This window comes from Phasianus colchicus, chromosome 4 (genome assembly GCF_987193195.1).
Source record: "Phasianus colchicus chromosome 4, bPhaCol1.hap1.1, whole genome shotgun sequence".
In the NCBI taxonomy this organism is placed as follows: Eukaryota; Metazoa; Chordata; class Aves; order Galliformes; family Phasianidae; genus Phasianus; species Phasianus colchicus.
The window spans coordinates 56,348,653-56,372,153 of record NC_143439.1 but is presented as its reverse complement, the minus strand read 5'-3'; the positions used below and the strand labels follow the sequence as shown (position 1 = coordinate 56,372,153).

Genomic DNA, 23,501 nt, shown 5'->3' with positions numbered 1-23,501 from the left:
AGGCTACTGATAGAGGCCAAGGGGAAGGCTTGATCTGGACACAATTGGGCTGTAACGGGGGAAAGGCAGGCTGGTGGCAGATATTAGCACTAAGGTGACCGCAGACGAGCAGACGACCTTCCCCCTCACCCAGCAGCAGCCTCAGGCAGCCGCACACCCCACCCTCCGTTCCAGCCGGAGGAGGGCCCCGCGCACGCCCTTCCACCGCGCATGCTCTGCCCGCCCCGGGCTCGGCCTGCCGAGGAATGTTGGGCTCCCGGCGGCCCGTAGTTTCCTCGGCAACCGGCAGGAAGCGTGGCCGCGCGTGGGGCTGCCCGCCGCCGGGCCACGGCCGGGCCACGGGGGGATCGCGGAGAACGAGGGATTGCTGCTGCTCCCTTTCTCTGCCCCAGCTGCGCTCCGGGAGAGGGTTCAGACAGCGGGGTAAGTGAGCAGCTTCGCCTTTACACCCTGCTTACTGCCAGCCTGCCTTTCGTACGTGCCTTCCAGAAACCGAACCCAGGTCTCCTTTTTTTTCTCTTTTGAAAGACATCTTTCAGATGTGCTTTTTGCCTCGTTTCTATTTACGGGTTCCTGTCCTCTGCCAGTAGGACGATTAACCTCGGTCGTATCACACCTTTGGCAAAAGCTGTGCACTTGGTTTGTACATATCCTTTCCACTTTCCTAACTCCCATCTTTACTTTTGTCCCAAAGGGCTGGGCTGCCGGTTGTCACTTATTTTTTTATTGCATTTTCTGTGATGGTGTGAGCAGTGACTTGAAATATGTCTAGAATTGTTCTTACTTAAAACAGTATTATAAGTATTAAAAGTATTTTAAGTGCTTGGCACGTATCTTAATTGCTTCTTGGAAGTGGAGAGAGTCTGAGTGCTTCTAAACATGTGGTTCAACATATCTGAGTGCGAGGCCTTTCACCCCCACTACCAATACAAGGATTGAGCACAGCTCTGCCAAAAGGAACTTGGAGGTACTGGTGTGTGTGAAGCTGGACGAGAGCCAGGAATGTGCCCTTGCTGCCCAGAAAGCCAACCGTATCCTGAGCTGCATCAAAAGCAGCGTGGCCAGCAGGGCGAGGGAGATGATCCTGCCCATCTGCTCTGTGCTGGTGAGGACTCACCTGCAGTACTGTGTCCAAATGTGGAGTCCTCAGTACAGGAGAGACATGGAGCTGTTCAAGGACGTCCAGAGGAGTGCAAAAATAAAGGATGGAACACCTCTCCTATGAGGACTGGCTGAGAGATCATGGGCTGTTCGGTCTGGAGAAGAGAAGGTTCCTTGGTGACCTGATAATGACCTTTCTATATCTACAGAGGAGCTATAAGAAAGAAGGGGACGGACTCTTCAGTAGGATCTGTTGTGATATGATACGGGAAATGGTTACCAACTAGAAGAGGGTAGATTTAGATTGAATATAAGGAAGAATTTTTTTTACAGTAAGGGTGATGAGGCACTGGAATAGGCTGCCCAGGGATGTGGTGGGTGCCCCATCCCTGGAGACATTCAAGATAAGGCTGGACTGGCTTCTGAGCATCTGATCTAGCTGTGGATGTGTCTTTCACTGTAGGGGAGTACATAACCTTTACAGATCCCATGTATGTTTTTTGTGTGTTCTAAAGAGACTCCATTGCCTTACTGTCGCCTTTTTAAAAGATCTGTTGCCAAAGGCAGGCCATATTCTGAAAATGTTAGCGAAGTGAAGGATTAGGAGATAAAGAAGAATAAGGATTCCTTTTTTAATACGCTTATTCAGATTTTCTTCATTGTTAATGTCAGTCTTTTGACCTGGAGATTGTAACCCTTGATATCCTGTCACATAGGAATGGAATTCTATGTTTTCAATCTTTTTCTTTTCTAGGTAGTAATGTTCTAAAAAATGTCATCAGGCACCCAGATAGAAGCAAAGGCTGCAGCACGGAAAAGCAAGACCTCCTCTCCTTTGCCATCTTCTCCAGAACCTTCAGTTAAGCCACAGCCAAAGCCCAGTGACAAGCTGAATCCCAAAACTATTGATCCAGTATGTATGGGTGGTGGGTCTTTTGTTTTATTTAAAATCATTATTTTGTTGGAAAAAAATTTCCATACTTGAAGATATGCATGCAGATAATTCTTCTGGTCCAATATTGATAATTTAAACTAAATTTTTGTTATTAATCATATATTACCTAAATTACAACCTAAATCACATTCTGGAATATTTGAGTAATAACATGTTTATTACTTTATTTTAAAAAGTTTTGATACAACTATGGCTTTAAGTAACAACTTTTTTTTTCTTTCTATGTACCTAAACATGATTTAGGACCAAAAGTCAAAGAGGTTTTTTTATTGGTTTCTTTCATATAGCTGTAAATTTTGGCACCTGGTCCTTTAGGGGAACAGATCAGAGTTATGGCTTTGATAACCCATGCCATGTTGTGCAATGAAACAAAGACTCTGGTAGTATCTTGAAGATCATCTAGATCTCGTGAAATCTAACAAACTAGTTGTTAGTGAAAAGTCAAATTGCGCGCAGAATTTTATTAGTGTTGGTGTAGTTTCAAACACTAGAAAGACAGAAATTAAGATTTCCTGGTATTTCATGCTATATAGTTTGTGACAAGTTGTTTAATCTTGAAAGTAGTGTTGAGTAATCATGCTAATAAATTATGTCATATTTTAAACTGATAGGAAGCATGTATATGATAAAAAAAATAACTTAGTGTAGGCTTTATTCACACTAAGCACTTTTCATTGCTTAGCTTAGCAGATTTTCAGTGCCCATATGCCATCTGGCTCAATGTTTGATGTTATTATTCTACATCTTGCCAACTTGTAAATTTCCATGTATACTCAGATCAGGCTGGAGTTGGAGCAGAACAACCTCTTGCATGTTACCTGCTGTTGTTGAGTAACCCCACAGCTATGTGTGAGTTCAATAGCACACAGCTGCTCACTCTTCCCAAGTGAGGTGGGTGAAGGAATTGCAGAGGGTAAAAGTGCAAGAACTTGTGAGTTAAGGTAAAGACTGTTTACTAGGTAAAACAAAAGCTGTGTGTACAATCAAAGAAAAACAAGGAATTCATTTGCTGCTTCCCATCAGCAGACAGATCTTCAGCCGCTTCCAGGGAAGCAGAGCTCATCACACATAGTGATTTCTTGAGAAGACAAACACCATCATTCCAAAGTGCCCTCCTTCTTTACCCCAACTTTTATTGCCAAGCATAACACCATATGGTATGGGATATTCTTTTGAGCAATTTCAGGTCAACTATTATGGCTGTATCCCCTTCTTGTGCACCCCAGCAACTTGCTTAGCAGTGTAAGAGGTTGAAGTCTATGGCTCTGTAAGCACTGCCATGCAACAAGTAAAGCATCAGTGTGCTATAATCAGAATTTTCATCAAAAATCCAAAGCACTTAATCATACCATCCTCTACAGAGAAAATTATCCTAGCCATGACACCTGCATATAATGACAATTAGGAAAATGAGATGTCCTTAATCTGTCAAGAGAGAACTCATAAGATTTCAGTCTTAAGATTTTCATGACAAAATAGGAAAATGGGAGCACTGCATCAGGAAAGCATGAATTCTACATTATTAGTTCATTTTTACAACTTTCTCTGCACAGAGTTCTGTAAAGCCCTTCTTTTGATAAATGTATCAAATGTGTTTTCCATCCTGTATCTGCAAATTTTTTTCAAATTATTTTTAGAATTATACAACTAAGCTTCCTTCTCAATAATTTGGAGTTTTAACATATTCAAACTTATAAACAAATAACACTTTTTTTTCTTCTTTTTCTGTGTCCTTGCAGTTTGCTGCTCCTTCTAGAACGCCTTCTGCATTTGCTGCTACGTACGCTAAAGGTGGCATTCCATGCAGGTATTTTAATTCTGTTTGCCTCCTTTTTAGTGTATGTGTTTGGGTTAGGTAGAATTACACAGATTGATAAACATCTATTCACAGCATTATACTCTTTTATTTAGGCAGTTTAATTTCTTTTCAAAGAAAGAAGTAATTTTCCGTATGTTTGATAATGGCTTGTTTTTGTTCTTTTTTTTTGCAATGTTAAAACTCTTTCCTGAAAGATGCTGATTTCTTCATATAAAGGTGCTTTCCCTAATAACACAGATAATAAAATGAGTGCCATTTTATTAAGCAAACATCTTGCAGTCTTTTTGTCTGCAGTAAGTAATATGGGCATATCTTCTTGATTATTTCAACTCTGTAATTTTCAGCAATATTAGATATTAACAGAACTACATGTAAGTGTTTTATGGGATTTGAAGTCCCTTTGTCTATTACATATTCATATACGTAATAAGCACTTTTCTCCAGTGTTTTGTGAAGTGGATGCAGAATTAGTTAGATTAATAATTACTTATTAATCATGAGCAATATATATATGTATTTACACATATTAAAGAAATCATTTATACAGGATCAACTGAAGAATTACAGTATAATTTTCTTTCAGTTTCAGCTGTTTTTTCTTATCAGTTAGTATTTGAGGGAAATGTTTATTGACAGCTATTAAAATGAATACAAAGGGAGCATCTTCTGTGTCTGTATGAGATGTGTCTATAATTCCTATAACTTTTTCTGATTTCTTTGTGGTAGGGATTAGAATTCTGAAAAATGCCATCTTGAAAACTGCAATAATTGCACTTCTACGTGCTCTTAACATTTCATTACGGAGGGCAGTATATTTTGAAGTTGTGTATACAATGGCATAATAGTCTTAAAAAACTAATGGCAATATTTCAATATGAGTAGTGTTAGAAATAAATAGTCTATTATTATATGTTAATTTGTTCCAACTTAAATTCTTTACATAGGTTAATGCATGGATCAGTAAAGCACAGACTGCACTGGGAGTGCCCTCTTGAAACAGTTCCTTTTGATCCTCTTCTTGTAACTCTGGCAGAGGTAAACTGTCTTCTTGGGAAGATAAGCATACAGTATTTATTCCATGTAGTGCTGAAATGTTACATGAATGTACTCAGCTACATTTTTAAGTCAGCTTCTGTTATTTAACTGCTATTGCAGTTGGACTTCGTGATTTATGATTTATTCTTTGAAACAAAGGATGTATAAAAATGTCTCAGAGCTACACGCTCCTAAAAGCTAAATAAGGCCAGTCTACTTCTTCATGATTTAATTAAAATAATTCTGGGAGGAACTAAGGTACTGGCAGTCTCCAAACTTAATTTCAAACACAAAGTTAAATAAGAAACTAAAAGCAAGCCCGTTCCTTTCTGACCTAAGCATTTATCTGGGATGTGGACACTCTGTGGAGAAAAAAAGTAGGATTTCAGTTCTCTCAAACACACGCAAAGTGTTCATCTTTTTTTGATCATTTGTTTTTCCAGTACATACTTTTCACATACATTACAGTCTGGAATCCAAAAAAGTCATCCAGGGACTGTGAAAACATAACTCTTGAAGATAAGACCAATCGTATAGTCACCATATCTACATAGGACTAAATTCACTGACTGGATTTGCCTGGGACTAAGAAAGAGTAGATATGTTAGAGAGCTATTGATTCTTTGTCTTGTACCTTTTGGAAGCACTGAAATTCATAGTTCAATAGTCAGTTTTGCTGAATTCCAATTGAATTTCAGTCAAAATACATTCATTGTTGGCTTTTGTGTGCCTTTGCAGTGATCTGTATGCATAAAATGGCTGAGCTGTCATAGGCTGTTTCTACTTATTTGGAGGTCCTGACAATGTTCACTGTGTAAAAAGAAGCGCCCACCTCCAAACATCGACTGAAATCTATTGTGGGTACTATGAAGAGTAATTTAAAACCAGTGGAGCTGTGTTAGATTTTTCTCTTACTTGTTTTCTGGTTATTGAAAAGACAGCTGCTGGATTTCTGTGCTCTTTTTTCACTGCAAATGTTTTGCTATTTTTCTGCCACTAAATACGAGGGGGGATAAAAAAAAAGTCTGTGTGTGAAAGAGGTACAGTCCTACATACAGTAACTTTTGCATAAAAGTCCTTTTACTTAGACAGAAGGGATAAAAAGCAATTGTTCCTTTCTGACCAATATAGTTGACAGACATTCCTCTGTACTATATTGTACTCCAGAGAGTTTTGCTTGTTTGTGTAGGTCACTGAAGGATGGTTTTTCCTCTTTTGACCACATGCTGCAATCTCTAATACAGATATATGTGCTTTAGCAACAGATATATCCTTTTTCTTTGGAGTCACCAGAGTCAAGTGTTGTGGAACTAGATGCTAGTGATGGGACTAGAGGGAATGGCCTCAAGTTGCGCCAGGAAGATTCAGGCTGGACAAGGAAGTACCACTTTTCCTAAAGAGTGGTCAGACACTGGAATGAGCCTCCACCAGGAAGGTGGTGGAGTCACTGGTGGTGGAGGTGTTAAAGGTATGTTTAGATGTTGTACTGAGGGACATGGTTTAGTGAGATCTATTGGTGATAGGTGGATGATTGGACTGGGTGATCTTGTAGGTCTTTTCCAACCTTGGTGATTATATGATTCTCATATGCATTTCAGTTACAACATTTTAAGAACTGTTAACATCTGAAGAGGAGGAATGCTTTGATATTTCCTTTTTTCATTATAATTATCCATAACCCTAGCTAATGTAAAGATAAATGCAAAGAAAAGTAGTGTTTTAAATATTAAGAATGGATGACACTGTTGTGATTTCTTTCATCAGAAACCTATGAAGAAATGGAAATCAAAATTGTTTTTATGCTTGTGCTTTAGTATTACCTAAACTATCTTCCTCATCACATTCCAACAGCTTTACGTAGATGCTTTTCTGGCCCAGGCAGTGAGGTTGTCTCTTCCAAGATGCTTCTACCTCCTGTTATCACACAATCACAGAATGTTTGAGGTGGGAAGGGACCAATGGATCCATCTGTCCAACTCCTGCTCAAGCAGGGGCACTGAGAGCAGGTTGTTCCAGTGCTGCATCATCTATACAGTGAAGTGCTTCTACTGGTTTTCAAATAGAACCTCTTCTGTTCCAGTTTCTGCCTACTGCCTCTTATCCTGGCACTGGGTACCACTGAGGATAGCATGGCTCTGTCTTCTTTTCGTCTGATGTTATACTTAATGTTAACATAGAGTGAATCTTTGACCAATAATACATGCTATTAACTGTAGCAGAAGTCACTTTGGGTCTGGGTCTTCTAAGAATCACTTAAGATACACGTGTCCAACTCTTGGGCCCCATGTGGCCCAGCACAGCTCACACTGTGGCCAGCCTCTGTCCCGTGCCATCACAGCAGTGACTCTGCCCCATCTGTTGCCATCTGTCACGCGTCAAAAAAGTGTAAGGGAATATTAGTTTAGTGGTAAGGTCCAGTTTCTACTGCCTTACCACCAACATCCACCTCTGACATTGTGGGCAGCATAATGAGATAGGAGACATTTCTTTCAGAGCAGGCCTTGTAATATGTTTACTAAGAGATTTTGGACTTACCTTCCTTCAAGGCATTCTGAACTATTTGGATTGACTTTGTTTTGTCTATATATGGATTTGGGAAGAAATATAGGCACATTTAACATTATTGAAACTTTCTCAACATTATTAAAGGCTAGAAACATTAATATAGCATAGTATCTATATGTAAAAGGTTAGCGGCTAATCGCAGGAGATTGCATCTAAATCTGAAGTGTATTCAGTGTACCATACATTATCATTGACAGTGTGATAGATAATCAGTTTTAAACCTTTTGTTGATCTTAGTTTTTATAGTTACCTATATTGTGCTTCTTAAATCATCAGCATAGTTCGGCATAGAAACTGTCACAACTGTACACGTGTGCTTGCTACTCAGGCTTCAGATTGCTCTTGGAGATGGCTCTTCACAGAAGTGAGAACTTGCTGGATAGCTTTCTGTTTAATATAAATGCTGATTCTTTAGGACTTTATGTTAATAGTATCAGGTGCTGCTATATTATTTTGTATATGTGTGTTGTGAGCACTAGTTTGTATTCAGCGGTATAAAGCAGTGGCTTTTTTGGAGCTCTGTGCTCATCAAAAAGCTAGATTTTTATCTGTTACATGAGTTAACTCTTTAAGTTGAGCTGGATGTGTTTGCAGTTTCTGATCCATACTTGAGAGTCACTGAATTAGTCAGACTTCCTTACAGGTGGAAAGTTCAGCTAAGAAATTATTAAGGGTCTGATGATTTACTGACAGTTACTTAGCTGCAGCAGTGATTTAATATTCATTACGTATTCCTTGTTAAGCTACAAATTGGCACTTAGGACAAGGAAGGGAAGTGTTCTAAAACGGCAGTTTACCAGTAAGTATATCTTGCTCAGATAAGAGTAAAAATGAATACTTGTTCTGAAGGTAATCCTACAACCTCAATCATCTGATTATTATTTTTAAGAAATCTTAATACTGACCAGAAATCTGTAGGGATTTCCTCTCCCTGAAGTACAGGGGTACAAAAAGTACAAGGCACTTTGTTGACTAGCCCTTAAGGAAGTGGAGCTAGGTAATTACTTCACATACTTAGTGAAAGTTGCCTTTAGTGTGCTATGAAAAAAATGAACCCTTGCATTTTATAATATAATCTGTTTAAGTTGCAAATAATATTTCAAAACCAGCTAAACTAGCCAAAATTTCCATATATTAGGAAGAGCAACGTGAAGATCTTGTGTGCATTGATGATCCTTGAGGTCCCTTTCAGCCCAAGTCATTCTATGAAGACAGTCAAGAATACTGCCACTTCTAATTCTTTAGTCAAAGCATTTTGGAAGAGCTAGGTAGTTGTACCTAATCATTGAGCTATTGTCCACATACAAGACTGCCTTGAACAAAGTACTTTGATTCATTTGTAAGTTTGGAGGTTCTTTTATAAACAACTGATTATGTTTTGGGTATATAAAACCCACCTGTTAAATTAAGAGTGCCCTTGCTAATAGATTGAATTAATACAGTGGAAATATGCTTCTTTAAATAAGTTACAGAAAATAAACACTGTTTATAATGTTCACACTCCTATATTTCATCAGCATCGTTTGTAGCCAGATATGTTTCTGGAGTCTTAATAGAAGTTGAATATAGTGCATTCTGTAGAGCAGGCTTTTATTTTCATAGAATCCTAGAATGGCCTTTGTTAAAAAGAACCTCGAAGATCATCTAGTTTCAAACCCCCTGCCATGGGTAGGATTGCCAATCACTAGACCAGGCTGCTCAGTGCCACATCCAGCCTGGCCTTGAATGCCTCCAGAGCATTCAGTTCCTTTCAAAGATTAAACAAGCTGTCAATACCTAAAGTAGCTTGCAGCTCCTGTTAAGGAAAGAAGAAACTTCCACCATACAACTTTAGTCTTTGAGTTCTGCTGCTTAGGTCATCGTGCATATTTGTACCATTCACCAGTTTTTGCAGTTGCTGGGGGTGCTGTCTTTCCTACCATTGTTCACCTTCTATTTAATTTTCCCCCACGGTATGGAAATTATTTACAAATATAACCTGACCTTCTGTTGATGGCCTTGTTGAAAAATTCCTCCGGGTAGGTAGATTAAAGATAATGAAGTACAAATAATGATTAAAATATCAATATTCATAACATAGGTTTTAATATTCATTGTTTCAAAAGAAAAATGAATATTTTGTGATTGGAGTTGTACTCAGTGGATCCACATGGTGGAGTTAGTGTATTTTATGTTTTGAATTGATGTAAGAGAATCTAAACGCTGTCTTTACATTATGTGGAACTTTTAAAATGATGTTTTGTTTAAAAGAATAACTTTTAAGAGAATATATTTTACATTTGCACCAGGGTCTGAGAGAGACAAAGCATCCCTATACATTTGTTTCAAAAGAGGGTTTTAAAGAATTACTTCTGGTTGAAGGTGCTACTGAAAAAGCCATTCCCCTGTTGCCTCGTCTAGTTCCTGTGTTAAAGGCAGCATTGGTATGTCTTACTCTTCTTGCAGAGATTTTCATAGATACTTTTTTATTTTTATTTATTTTTTTAGAATTAGAAGAATTATTTTTGTCTGTTCTTCCAGTCACTGTTATTAATCTGATAGTGGGAGCAGTAGAGATGACAAAACACTGTGGAAGTAGGTAAGAGCGTGATGGTTGCTGGCAGGTGACAAAGCTGTAGTTGGCAGGGCTAAATTCATTGAGCCAGAAAGTCGTTGGTTCCTGTGTTTCTCTAACAAAGATTATTATTGCTATGAATTAATTAAGAATTACTCTGAGTTCATTACATTTTCAACTAAAGTGTTGGTTCCCAATTTTGATATATCCACATTTTTAAAACGTTCTTCCTAATAAGCTGTGCAGCACTGTACACAGGATACGTTTCAAAAGTGAAATATTAGATATAGTTTTGCTTGCTGAATGTATTTACTTGCATATCGAGCATAAATTAGCAGCTTCCTTTTTTGTTTTTCTTTTTTAATTACGTGCCGTAATTTCACAGACAAATTGTGGAGGCTTTTGTTTTCTACTTTCTATTAAAAAAAACCCTGCATTTAATTATTAAATCTAGACAATATTCAGTTGCATTATATTTCTGAACTGTTTATAACTTTATAAAAATAAGTGGTTTTCCAGTAGTTTTAGTTTACTAAATGTACAATAATAAAAATGCAATCATAAAATAGAGACTGCATTTTTGAAGTTTGTGCACTTGTCTGAATATTTGACAGGATTTGTTTTCCTTCCCTCAAAGGCCCATTCAGATGATGGAGTATTTGAAAGGGGATTAGATGCTTTAGTTCAACTGAGTGCTGTTGTTGGCCCATCTCTTAACGACCATCTTAAGCATCTGCTTACAAATGTAAGTTTTAATGCTGTAGTAAGAGATTATATGTATTTTTGTGGTACTTTTGTTGAGAGGTTTACTGTAATATCTGCACAGACAACACTGGAAGACTCAGCAGTTCCATGAAAAGCATTAGTTCATATATTTCTCTGTGCAAGTCCATCATTCCTGAAGAGTATAGTGACTTCAAAAGTTTGAACTGTGCAAAACCTCTTGTTAATGTAAATTTGAGAATAATTGTTTTCTGTTTTAAAAAGGATCCAACTTTTTGAGCCTGAGGTGAAATAGGTGGTATGTTTTGAAACAATATTTATGTTTATTGCTAAATGAGTTTTGCACTTCAAATGTGAACGTTTTCAAAAATCTGTGAAAGTATCAATAAATTATCACAGGAAAATATTTCTACTTCTTTCAGATGGGAATTCTGCACATGGAAGTTTTATTAAGTAAACTTCAAGTTGAATTGGGGAATGTATTTTTATACTGAATCCTTTTGTAGACTTCCTCTGTAGACTTCCATCCTCTATCAGACAGACATGGGTTAATTTAGCTTTCTTCCAAATTGAATTTTTGCAGCAAATTAAAAGGAAGAGAGACTCTGCAATAATTTTTTTAAAGTATTTTCACTATACGAAATCCCTTTCGGTACACATGAAAAGCATGTTAACTTTTCATGTGGATATCACTTCAAGAATGACTTTGTATTGATTGATTCCTCTTCCAAATCTGTTTGCTAGAAGAAAAAATTTTAAACTGTTTGGCTAACAGATGAGAAACGTAAGTAAAGTAAAGTTCAACAGTTAACATTTCACTCCTTCTGCCTTGACTGAGATCCATAGTTTGACATCAGCTACAAGTTAGAAAATGATGTTTCTTTTGGCTCACATTTCCCAAAGAAAAGAGAATGGGCTACAAACCTCCTTATTTTACTTTTTCAATAGCTTTCAAGGAGATTAATGGACAAGAAATTTAGAGAAAAAATCACTGTTGCTTTACAAATGTTGGAGCAATATGGTGGAAAGGTGAGTTGACCAGACAATACTATGTAAACTTCACACTTTAATGCATCTTTGCCAAGATAACTTCCATATCTGGCTATCAGATTAATAACCCTGTTCGGAGAAGTACTTATTTTAACATGTCACAGCTATTCATATTGTATAAAACAGGATTTTTTTAAAATTAAACTGTGGCAATTCTAGTCCACTGTAAAAATAAATAAATAAATAAATAAATAAAAAATAGTTGTTTTAGTCCTTTTGAGGTATTAAGCGATGATAGAAATGACCTTAAATCTACACTGTGTGAAGCATAATCTGCTGGTTAGCTTCTGTTGTTTCCCATTTTTTATTTCTCTTTTATTTGTCTTCACCATTATTTTAATCTCAGAGCAGGAAACACAGGAGAGTGTTTCAGTAAAATATTCCAGGGTATCGATAGCTACATCAGAAACTGAGTGGCCATACTCAAACAGTGCATCAATCCTCATTTGAAAAACTCTTTTCCAGAGTCAGCATCCATCCATGTGGATCCTTACCAATCTTATTTTCTTGGAAGATTTTATTCTTCTTGGTGGGAAGTTTATGCATCCTTTGTGGTTAAATAAGTCACTCTCTGTTCTTTCTTTTGAATTCTTCACTTTTCTGGAAAGTCTTTTTCCAGGGTTTAGAATGGGTGTGGAGTGGGTTAATATCCAGGATGCTTTATATGAGTCCTTATCCAAGTTAGGCACTGCAGCATTTACGAAGTAGATTTTCACGCTGAGTTAAGCACAAGGGCTTCTTGTACAGACCATAGAGTAGGGTAGATACCTGTGAAGAGTGATCCATGTATTCACCAAATGTTAAATGCAAATTGCTCCTGGCCCCTTTTGACACCTGACTCAGGCTGAATATTTGCCTTCCTTCAGTGCACCCGGGATGAAGGCTTTGTGTTCCTTTTTCTGAGCCTAAGTGCTTTCCTCAGCACTCTTTTAGCTCTTGCTAAAAGAAACAATTTGCTGTTATTGATGATGCCTGCCCATTCCCTAATAGCTTAGTAGTTAGGTCACTTACTAAGAAAATCAGATGCTCACATTTTAGCCCATCTTGATTAACTCAGAGGTTAAGATCCTCAGTTGCTACACGTTAAAAACAAAAAAGAAACAAAAAAAAAAAAAAACAAAAAAAAACCCAAAAACTTAAATAGTAAAGTACAGAGGAGTATTATAGTGCTAAACATTCTGTTCCCAACTTTTCGTGTGCTATTCATTGTTCATCGAGAAGGAGAGAAGAAAAAGTGAGAAAACATTTGCTCGGATGTTCATCTAGAATTGAAAGTATTTGTTCTAATGACCCCACGAGCAGTTGCATGTATGATACTGAATGACTGTTGATAAAGAACAGAAATAATGTGAAGGGTAGGAACCCTAAATGTAGGTCTTAATGTTTCTGAGCCTTTTTTTCTTAATAAGTAACCATATAATCAATAGGCAGCAGCTCATTTTTAGGGGTACTCATATTCATTTAAAGGCGATAGGAATGTTCATATTGCAGACTGTATGATCATCACAGAGCAGCATGAAAGTTCCTGATTTGTGTTCATGAGATGAGAAGAGGAAAATTACACTTCATTTTGATGTTCTGAGAATTTAAGTCTAGATAATAGAACTGATCCAGTAAATCATTAAGCCACCTCTAATTATTATCTCTGTCCAGTAATATATTGTTGCCAGATTACTATGTGGTCTTTCTGCATATTTTTTTTAAATTCTTTAAGAGAAAAAGACAAAAAAAACTGGAAAGAAGCACCTAAGTTGTGATCACAGTCAATGACATTACAAAGTACAACTAATGAATCTATCAGCTATTAGAAAATGAGTTACAATGGATATGATCAGTACCTTTATTGGAAATCTCTTCCAGAATATCACTCTCCTTCATTAGTTATCACAATGCTGCTATTTTTTTCAGTCCACTATTTTCAACTCTTTTGAAAGTAAATTTCTTAGTAAATAATACATTTTAATTTTCTACCATTTTGTTTCATAGCAGTAAAGACAACTAAAAGTTTTGAATTATAGTTTATAGACATGATGTGAATACTCTCAAATGTAGTGCTAGTGCGCCTTACTTTGTTTAAATGCATTCTATTTTCATCATCAGGCAACTGTGACAATCATCAAATCTAAAATTCCAACCTATTGTTCTGTATTTCCCTGAACAAAAAATCCATAGTGATTTGTGAGTTCAAGTCTGAAGATAAACTGCCTGTGAACATCACTTTGTGGTATGCTATATTCTCTTAAATTAATCACAGTTCTTTTTCAGTATAATGGAGAGTGGGAAAAGTCCCATAAGTTTGTGAATATATGATTACGAAAGACTCTATTAATTCTCTCTTGGCTGCTATTTGTGTATGCATTGTGCTTACAAAGACATTGGATATTATTTCAAAAGCAGAGTAAATATAAATTCATATTTTGTTATAAATTACAACTTCCATTAATAGATCTGCATAATATGTTTTGTATATTTGTGGAACACAGAATAATTAGGCTTCAATTACTTAAATGGCAATTAACTTTGTGTTAAATTACATACACTTTTGAAACATTTAACTTATTCTGTGCCACAGGCACACATGGACACAGTTCTGGTTCTTCAGGACTTAGTGGATTAGACACAGAGCCCACCTAGACTTTTTTGTGAGTCAGCTTTTGAAGGTATGAAGCTGAACATACCATTCACGTAGCAAACAGGGAACTTGCTCAGGGTCTGCCCAGCATATTGTTGTCAGAAGCCAGAGCAGCATTTGTCCATTATTGTAATTAAGTTTGATTGCAAAATGTTGTTCAGCAGGTCTTATTAAATAATAGTTGATCATGTGAAAACAATTTCAGAATATTAAGAAGATTATTGCTGGCTGGCTAAATTAAATTTAATTCAGAACAGTTCTAAGTCAATATATATGTATTTAAGCTTTTTCAAATAAATAAATTTTGTTGGCAGAAATCTTATATCTTAAGAAATAGAACTATTTCGTTAACAATACAAAAAATGCTTATGCTGTTTGTTTTTCTTTGTTTACTTTATTTCTTATATTATTTTTTTACAAAATGTGCACACTTAGTTTACACAAACACTCTACAGCAAATTTCAGGTGTACATGTATTGTACTACTCTTATCCTACACTGGTGATAGCAGAGCAGCCTTCAGCATGCCTCTAACATCCCATCTCTACACCAGAATAGATACCTGATTTTTTCTTGCAAAAGAATGATTACAACATTCTTTCTACATCATTAATCCCATTTCACATTTTCTGCAGCAATGTTACAATGAAGATCAGCCTATCTCTGAAAGCATTTCACCTATTGGGAGGTATTGGCATAAAACTCTGGACAATATATCTTAAAAATTACATGTATTGGAAGGGGCATTAGTATATTTTAGGTACATACATTTTTATCCAGGTTCATAATTAGGTTTCTCCAATCTTAATGAAGAAATTATCCTAAAAAATTTAATGCACTTATCACATGTATATAATATTGTATAGTTGAAGCTTTATTTTTTCATCCTGAATCTTAAAGATACTACAAAAATGCTGACACAGATGTTAGCTCGTCTAGTAGTCATTAGATGTTACTGCCTAGTGATATTCATTCTGCACTGAAAAGGGATGAAAATTTTAAAATAACTTTTTTTTTTTTTTACTTTATTAAAGGCAACAAGACACATACTCATGGGAACAGTGATAGGAACTAGCTAATTTTTCTTCATAAAAAAATTCAAATTCAGAAGATTCTTAATTTTAAGCAAAGAACTTTTGGTTTACGTGTCCAAGAAGAATTAGAAGTAGTATGTAGAACATCTTGATATTTCTGTCATGATAAATTAAATGCAGATTTACTAGATAAGCATGCTTGATAGAAGCTTACCAGTATTTGTTAGGGAACAGAACTACTGAAACAGTCATAATTTAAATGCATTTGTTGCTTAACACTTCTTCCTCTCAAGTTACCTATTTTACTAGGTTTGGGAGGTGTTTCTGAAGAGGACAGAAGCAAGTCAAATGTGAAAGGCAGCTGCTGCAAGCTGTGCACTGGACATCAATGATCACACTTTAACTCAAAGTATTAATTAAAAATGTGAGGACTACACCATACAACCATGAAAAAAAAAACATGGTAATACATCTCTGTAAATTAGAAGCTGAGACTTAATAGTATGCTCAAACACCCCGAGCTGAATTCAGTACAAATGTGTAACAAAACTAAGAGTATTTAATTTCCTTGTTTGATTACATCTGTTTTATCTAAGGTTAGGAATGATAATAAAGATGCACGTCAGGTTCTGTTTTGAGGGGTTTGAAATAAAACACTGACTTCTCAGAACAATCTTGCGAAGTAGCCACTGCTGAAGTAGCCGCTGCTGAAATACTAAAATGTATAATTTTGAAAGATTTAGGGAGAAAACTTTAATTAAAAAAAGAAGACTTATTTGCATATTGCATGTCTCAGTATAAAGCTGAGTAACTTTATTTATGGTAAAGTGGGAAATCCATCTTTTAGATTATGTTGCAGAATTGCTTATATTTGTCCATTAGTTGTTGACCTAATGCCTTCATTAAATCACATTTTCAAAGAGCTGCATGGACCGCATTATATTTTCATCCTGTGAAAAACAAACACACAAAACAAACATGAAAATCATACACCATTACAAATATAGTTGGCAAATATCTATAGTGAAATTAGGTGGGACAAACTGTACACATGTAATGAGAAGACCTGTTTTTCAGCTTGTTTGGAGAAACTGTTAGCAGAAAAAAAGTGTTTAATGGATATACTCCTAATTTTGGAATTGCGGAGATTGGAAGGGACCTCAGGAGATCATTGAGTCCAACCCTGCTGCTAAATCAGGTACCCTACACTAGATCGGATAGGTAGAAGTCCAACTGGGACTTGAATATCTTTATATACTATGCAGCCTTTCAGGGTAATCTGTTCCAATGCTCTATCACCCTTAGCATAAGGAAGTTCTGCCTGTTAGTAAGAAACATCCTGTCATAGTTTTATGATTTTTGGTTGTCAGTATTCCACATCATAACATCATGTAGTGCACTGGGCGTTAAAGTGTTAATGCTCCCGTTCTGGGCACCTGTCTGGAAGAGAAGAACTACACACCCCAGAACACTTTGTGTTCAGAGAGGAGATATAACCCCTGGCAAGGTCACCTGATGTCCCTTTCTTTTTTTGGCTCTCCTGTCTCCTGCTCGACCCAACTGCGCATCTCACCTCACATTATGGTGAGGCCTTTCCACCTTTTAGACACTCTTTCTCAATATATTTTTTAGTTTCAATTCTAGTTATATTGTATTGTAGTGTGTTATCTTGCGTTCTGATACCATATTTAGTAAATCAGTTTGTATCTCCTCAGATCGTTGCTGCTGTTTTTAATTATTTGGGTTCCCCTGTTTCCCCTTTCCAGAGGTGCAGATCTGTGGGTCGCTCTGCCCCCACTGGTCACAAAATTGGGCTGAACCAGCCCGTAAACTGTTGACACTTCCTATGTTCAAGTTTTAGGCCATTAGTCCTTGTTGCATTGCTACACACCACTGAGAAGAGCCTGACCTCATCCATTTGCCTCCCACCTCCCTTTTCATACTTCTTATAAAAATTAATCAGGAGGTGAGCACAGCTGCCCATGTGGTGCTGCAGCTGTGGGTGTGGGAGGTGGGTTGAGTGGTGAGGACTAAGTATTGTCCCTCCTTACTCAGGAGACCAGCTTTCCTCTTGGCAGTCTCTGAGACTGCAGGTCTAAACATGGTCTCCACCAGACAGTGAGATTATTCTGAGAAGACCCTGGGGACCCAGGTGGAGGGCCTGCCCAGAAATATAGCTGTTCAAATCTCCGTCTGCAGGGAGTGCTTGATCCTGCTGCTGCCTGGGTGGCAGGGATTCTACCTGTGTGAGGTGTGAGCAGGTGGATGAGCTGCTCAGCCTGGTGGTGGAGCTCAAGGAAGAGGTGCAGACACTAAGAACCATCAGAGAATATGAGCAGGAGATTGACTGCTGGAGTGACTCGCTGGCATGCCAGAGGGAAGGGTGCCAGGGAGATACCCCCAGAAAAATCGTTGACCCCCTGCCCTGTCACAGTCAGACAGACTTGACTGATGAGGAAGGTTGGAACAGAGTCCTGACTCTTGGGAACAGAGCTCCTGCCTGCCTACCTAGCCCACTTCCCCTGCTCCCTCTAATCAACAGGTTTAGACACCGGAAATTGAAAGGGAGGTGAGTGGTGAGGCAATGGAAGATCTGCCTAGGTGGGAGCTTAAGGCGAGGCGGTCATCCCCATGCCTAGTGACTGCCTCTGTCAGGAAAGAAAGAAAGGTGGTCATGGTGGGTGGCTCCCTTCTCAGAGGAACGGAGGGCCCCATATGCAGACAGGACCCGAGCCATCAGGAAGTGTGCTGCCTTCCTGGCGCCCGGGTCAGAGACATTACCAGGAAACTGTCAAAGCTGGTTAGGTCCACTGATTATTTTCCATTACTCATAGTTCAGGTGGGCAGTGATGAAATTGCTTAGAGAAGCCTACAAACTATGAAAAGAGATTTCAGGGGTTTAGGGCGTTTAGTTCAAGGAGCGGGAACTCAAGTGATCTTTTGTTCTATACCTTCAGGGGCAGTGAAGAACATGGAGCGGGCTTGGAAAGCACAAGCAATGAATAATTGTCTCAGAGGCTGATGTTGAAGCAAAAACTTTGGGTTCTTTGATCATGAAGCAGTTTACTCAGCCCCTGGCCTGTTTTCCATCCATGGAACGCACCTATCTCATAGGGGGCAATGTATCCTAGCACAGGAGTTAGTGGAGCTTATCAAAAGAGCTTTAAACTAGCTACAACAGGGGAAGGGGATAAAACAGGGCTCACAAGCAATGAGCCTACGCATCACCCCAAGCTGGGGGTGAGGCAGATGACAGAGGTCTACACCAATGCACACAGCACGGGCAACAAGCAGGAAGATTTGGAAGCAATTGTGCATCAGCCCTAGTTGCTATTACGGAAACATAGTGGGACCACTCTTGTGACTGGAGTGCTGTAATGGATGGCTACAAGCTCTTCAGGAAGAAAGTGTGGTAGTGTGGCCCTTTATATTAAAGACTGTTTTAATGTTGAAGAGCTTGGGGTTGGGATTGATAAAGTTGAGTGTCTATGGGTAAGGATCAGGAGTGAAGGTCTGTAGGGGCAACATCTTGGTGGGGGTCTGTTATAGACTGCCTAATCAGGATGAAGCAATGCAACAGGCATTCTGTGAGTATCTTGCAGAAGTCGAGCGATCGCCAGCACTCATTCTTGTGGAAGACTTCAACTTCCCCCATAGATGTTGGAAATATAATACAGCACAGAGAAGGCAGTCTAAGAGGTTTCTAGAGTGTGTGGAAGAAAGCTTCCTTACGCACCTGGTACAAGAGCCTACCAGAGGTGGTGCCCTGCTAGACCTGCTCTTCACTAACAGAGAAGGACTGGTGGGAGATGTGAAGGTTGGGGACTGTCTTGGGCAGAGCAACTATGAAATTGTAGAATTATCTATTCTTGGTGATGTCAGAAGGGTGACTAGCAAAACTGCTATCTTGAACTTCAAGAAGGTGGACTTTGACCCGTTCAGGACGCTTGCAGCATGGGTCCCTTGGGAGTCGCTCCTTAAGGGTGAAGGGGTCCAAGAAGCCCGGATGCTCCTCAAGGTGGAAATCTTAAAAGGCACAAGAACATACTGTTCCTGAATGCTGTAGGCGTTCACTCGTAAGGCAAGCCATAGGGGAAGAAGACTGGTGTGGATAAACTGGGAAGTATTGTTGAGACTCTGGAAAAAAAAGAGAGTCTATGTCCTCTGGAAGAAGGGACAGGCTACTTGAGGAGATTACAAGGAAGTTGCTAAGATATGCAGGGAAAAAGTTAGGAGGGCAAAAGCCCAACTTGAACTCAGATTTGCCACTACAGTAAAGGAGAATTAAGAAATCTTTTTACAAATATATTACTGGTAAGAGAAGAACCATCCTTTACTTGATGCAGGAGGGACCACTTAGGATAAGGAGAAAGCTAAGGTCTTCAACGCCTTCTTTACATCTGCCTTTAAGAGGCAGATCAGTTATCCTCAGGGCACTTTACGCCCTGATCTGGAAGTCTGGGATGCTACGCAGAATACACCCCCAGTGATTCAGGTGGAGACTGTTAGAGAGCTCCTCCTCCATCTGGACTGTCACAAGTCCATGGGACCAGATGGGCTTCATCCTAGGGTGCTGAGGGAGCTGGCAGGGGCGATTGCCAAGCCGCTCTCGGCCATCTACCAGTGCTCCTGATTATCTGGAGAGGTCCCAGAGGATTGGAGGCTTGCCCATGTGACTCCCATCTACATGAAGGGCCGTAAGGAGTATCCGGGCAACTACAGGCCTGTCAGTCTGATGTAGTCTACCTAGACTTCAGCAAAGCCTTTGACGTGGTCTCTCACAGTATTCTTCTGGGAAAACTGGCTGCCCATGGCATGGACAGGTATACCCTTCTTTGGGTAAGGATCTGGCAGGGATCAAGGGCTTAATGACTGTGAAGAGGAAAGGGACCTGGGAGTGTCAGTTGATGCTCTGGAATGGCCTGCCCAGGAAGGTGGTGGAGTCACCATCCCTGACAGCATTCAAGAGACGGCTGGATGAGGAGCTGCTAGATATGGGTTAGTAGCTTGTGGTAGCAATGGAAATGGCAGGACAGTTGGACTAGATGATCTTGTAGGTCCTTTACAACCTTGTGATTCTATGTTTCTATGATTCACTTAATACTTAGCCAGTAAATAATCTAGCCACCTTTAATTGAAATGAGTAAGACTTGACTGTTTTAGGAAGTCTCACTAAAGCAGTGCAAGGAAAAAAAAAAAAAACCAACAAAACAACAGTTCTCAGATTATCATAGTGTTCTCTTCTGAACTGATATTCAGGCCTTCCAGTAACACATGACTAGTTAGAAATTAAAGTTAAAATTATTCACAATTCAGTCCAATGTCTGATGTGTTTTAGGGACAACAACAACTTTGAGTAATTTTCTCTAATTATGTTAGTAATTTATGTTATCTGTTCCTCAAAATGCTGCTATATTATGTAATGCCCAACTTAGGCCACTTTCCATCACACCAAGCAGCCAAAGGATAGAGGAGAAAGAACTGGATAGGATTGAGAGAAAACACTTCTGCTGTCTCTACTTTTTCCATGAGGAAAGATAAGTTCTTATACTTGGTGACCAGACAAGACCATACTCAATGAAGACTGAGTGCTCTGTAGTTTCTTACATAACACCTTAATATTTACTTTGTGAAGGTAAAGGCCATCCTTTGCACAGGGACTATGAATTCAGAGTCCTGAACTAGATATATTCCCTAGACTGTACAGCGCTACCACAATGACAGTTGTGCCAAACAAGTACTCAGCACAAAGAGGGGATTTTAAAAGAGACAGTTATGTATGTATTTAAGAACACAGAGGCCCTTGATCTACCAAATAATCTACCTTGATACCAAAGAAATAAATAAATCACAGCAATTAAAAGTGAGCTTCTGTGATAGTTATTGCTTTTTAAGCATGCCACACTATAAGATACTCACAGAAGTGATCTTAGCTTTAGAGTTTGGTTGAGAGTGTTTTGCAGTGCTTGTTTCCTTGCACTGTTTTGACTCTCATCTTGCAGTCTGGAATAGAATGTAGGGAATGGTGAACATTTCCTGTACGCCTCTAGTATATTTTCACATGCACCAGATGCATCTCTGGCTGCCACGTTCATCAATGGGCATCCCATTCCAAGGTTTGAGGTAGAATTATTTGTTATGCAAAACCAGCAAGGAATGTTTTAAGCAGACTTGCTCTAATATCAGCTTGTATACAAAAGGATGGCTTGTAGATGAGGAAACAAAGACAGACATCAAAGTCTAGGGAACTGCAAGCATGCTATGACCCTGTCCTGACTCAGCAACAAAAGATTCTGGTAAGAAAAAGATAGTATTAGAACTAGCAGTACTCTGTGCAGAGTGACGAGGATAGCTAAAAGCGTGGACTGGTTTCCTCAGCAGGGAAAATTGAACTAAAGTGAGTATTTTGCAGCTTGGAAAAGAGAGATGGAAAGAAGGGTCATAATGATGTATGCTGTTTTTCCATAGCACAGGAGCATACAGAAGGACTATTAAAAAAAGACTAAAAACACTGCATGTCAGGATCAAAACAGATGAGTTCACTACAGAAAAGATTACAGAATTATTTAGCTTTGTTTTAGGTACTGTTATACACTCATGAAGGATGATACTTCTCACTCTGGAGTGATGCATGAGAAAAGAAAGGAAGTTTAACATTATCTTTCTAGATCAGTCTCGTACCTAATAATTTATTAAACATTTTCTTACAGTGTATTTTAAAAGGAAGAGGCCACTACTGTCCTTTGGAAGAAGTGTAATCCTGAAAAAGTTGAAGCCCCATTAACAGAGCACAGCTCCTGAAGGAATTTTCTTGAAGGACTCAGGCTGAATTAAAAACCCCAATCTCATTTCTGAAACTAAATCCTGACACAAATATGAATTAAACACTTTGCAGCTCAGAGCTGTTAAAAGAAAGGTCTTAGTAAGTCTAAAGACAAAAAACGTGGGCAGCAACATTTATTTTGTATGTCATCATTTGGATTCCACATCAAGCAGAGCAACAAGATGACCTGCTCTCTAAGATGAGAGAATGGTGTCTGTCACATTGTGAGAGAGATGCCCTATAAATCACTTATTTTGAATACTCAGAAGAGCTAAATAAGAAATCTACTAACAGAAGTGAGAAACTGAATCACTTTGGCAAAGGAGAACAGGCAACTCTTTACTGAAGGTACTAATTTTCTTTGTAAATGAAGCAATCCACCTATTACTATAATCAGTATATTCCAGTAAGTCTTTCATGTAACTTCTAGAACTCTGTAGACCTCAGCTGGGAGATGAACCTCATCTCTGTTTCAGATAATCCGTGTTAGCAGAGCAAATACCTGTCATTCATATTGAGTAAGACTGACAAGCTAGAACCACCATCAGTGTGATACAACACTGCTGACAGATAGGACACTACCCAGTACTCATTGCTAAGGATACATAGGACAACCAAATTAGAACTGGTTTTTTTTTGTTTGTTTGTTTTATACGCTGAAGTCAAAAGACTCAATAAGTGACCACTAAGTGGTTGTGACCTCTCTGTATTTTGCTACTTTTAAATCACAAGAGCAATCCCAAGAATATATAAAACAATACACTAGCATTCTAGCATGTCTGTGCTATTTTCAGTTCTGCTTTCCATATTCCAAATCACTATAAATTTATCACTCACTAACTGCGCTGTTCTTTCCTGTCTCTCATCTACTGTTCACTTCTTGGTGTCAGAATACAACGCACACAAGAAGCAAAGCACACAGTCCATACTGCTGATCTCTTGACAGCTTCACAGTAATCAGACATCCTGGGAAGGCTGACATTGCATCCAAACATAACTACAATTCCTTATATTTTTCACTGCAACAAATAGCATTGGTTTTGAATCGCCTTATCAATTTGCATAGTGTAATCAAGCCCACCTTATCACAAGGTGTAATGCAACATTTTGCAGTATGTAACAACATAACCTCTTACCACACCAATAGTTGGTACCATTATTTTGTATTTTCTTTTTCTTGCATTCTTCACCTTATGTACTAATGGTATCTC

At 38.5% G+C, this 23,501-nt stretch overlaps 2 protein-coding genes across 11 annotated transcripts in view; one reads left to right on the top strand and one right to left on the bottom strand.

Annotated features, from left to right (window-relative positions):
* The first annotated feature begins 213 nt into the window (after positions 1-213).
* On the top strand, positions 214-15,865 carry PACRGL (parkin coregulated like). 5 transcript variants are annotated; one of them, XM_090139608.1, is made up of 11 exons: positions 214-423; positions 1,856-2,014; positions 3,796-3,863; positions 4,820-4,910; positions 9,764-9,898; positions 10,667-10,774; positions 11,701-11,781; positions 13,903-14,026; positions 14,375-14,462; positions 15,069-15,121; positions 15,777-15,861. In XM_090139608.1, exons 2-8 carry the CDS (start codon positions 1,874-1,876, stop codon positions 13,957-13,959), a joined length of 681 nt encoding a protein of 226 aa, XP_089995734.1. In that variant the 5' UTR covers positions 214-423; positions 1,856-1,873; the 3' UTR covers positions 13,960-14,026; positions 14,375-14,462; positions 15,069-15,121; positions 15,777-15,861. The 5 variants fall into 5 exon arrangements, with proteins under 5 accessions (XP_089995734.1, XP_089995736.1, XP_089995735.1 ...); XM_090139610.1 differs by lacking the exon at positions 14,375-14,462; XM_090139609.1 differs by lacking the exon at positions 15,069-15,121.
* Positions 15,866-15,923: 58 nt separating this feature from the next.
* Positions 15,924-23,501, bottom strand: part of KCNIP4 (potassium voltage-gated channel interacting protein 4) — a 381,941-nt gene continuing 374,363 nt past the window's right edge. For 4 of the 6 annotated variants that reach the window (XM_090139604.1, XM_090139606.1, XM_090139605.1 and 1 more), the window contains one exon: positions 15,924-16,417. In XM_090139604.1, the coding sequence (XP_089995730.1) occupies positions 16,370-16,417 (48 nt within the window). In that variant the 3' untranslated portion in view covers positions 15,924-16,369. Of the gene's footprint in view, positions 16,418-18,992; positions 19,605-23,501 lie in introns of those variants that run through there. The other 2 variants (XM_090139601.1, XM_090139602.1) reach the window with 1 other exon arrangement.

Bases quoted from the DNA above. Each gene is read 5' to 3' on its own strand.
- PACRGL (XM_031588693.2), top strand. From the start codon at position 1,874: ATGTCATCAGGCACCCAGATAGAAGCAAAGGCTGCAGCACGGAAAAGC. The intron at 2,015-3,795 runs GTATGTATGGGT...GTGTCCTTGCAG, and splicing joins ATCCCAAAACTATTGATCCA to TTTGCTGCTCCTTCTAGAAC. The intron at 4,911-9,763 runs GTAAACTGTCTT...CATTTGCACCAG, and splicing joins TTCTTGTAACTCTGGCAGAG to GGTCTGAGAGAGACAAAGCA.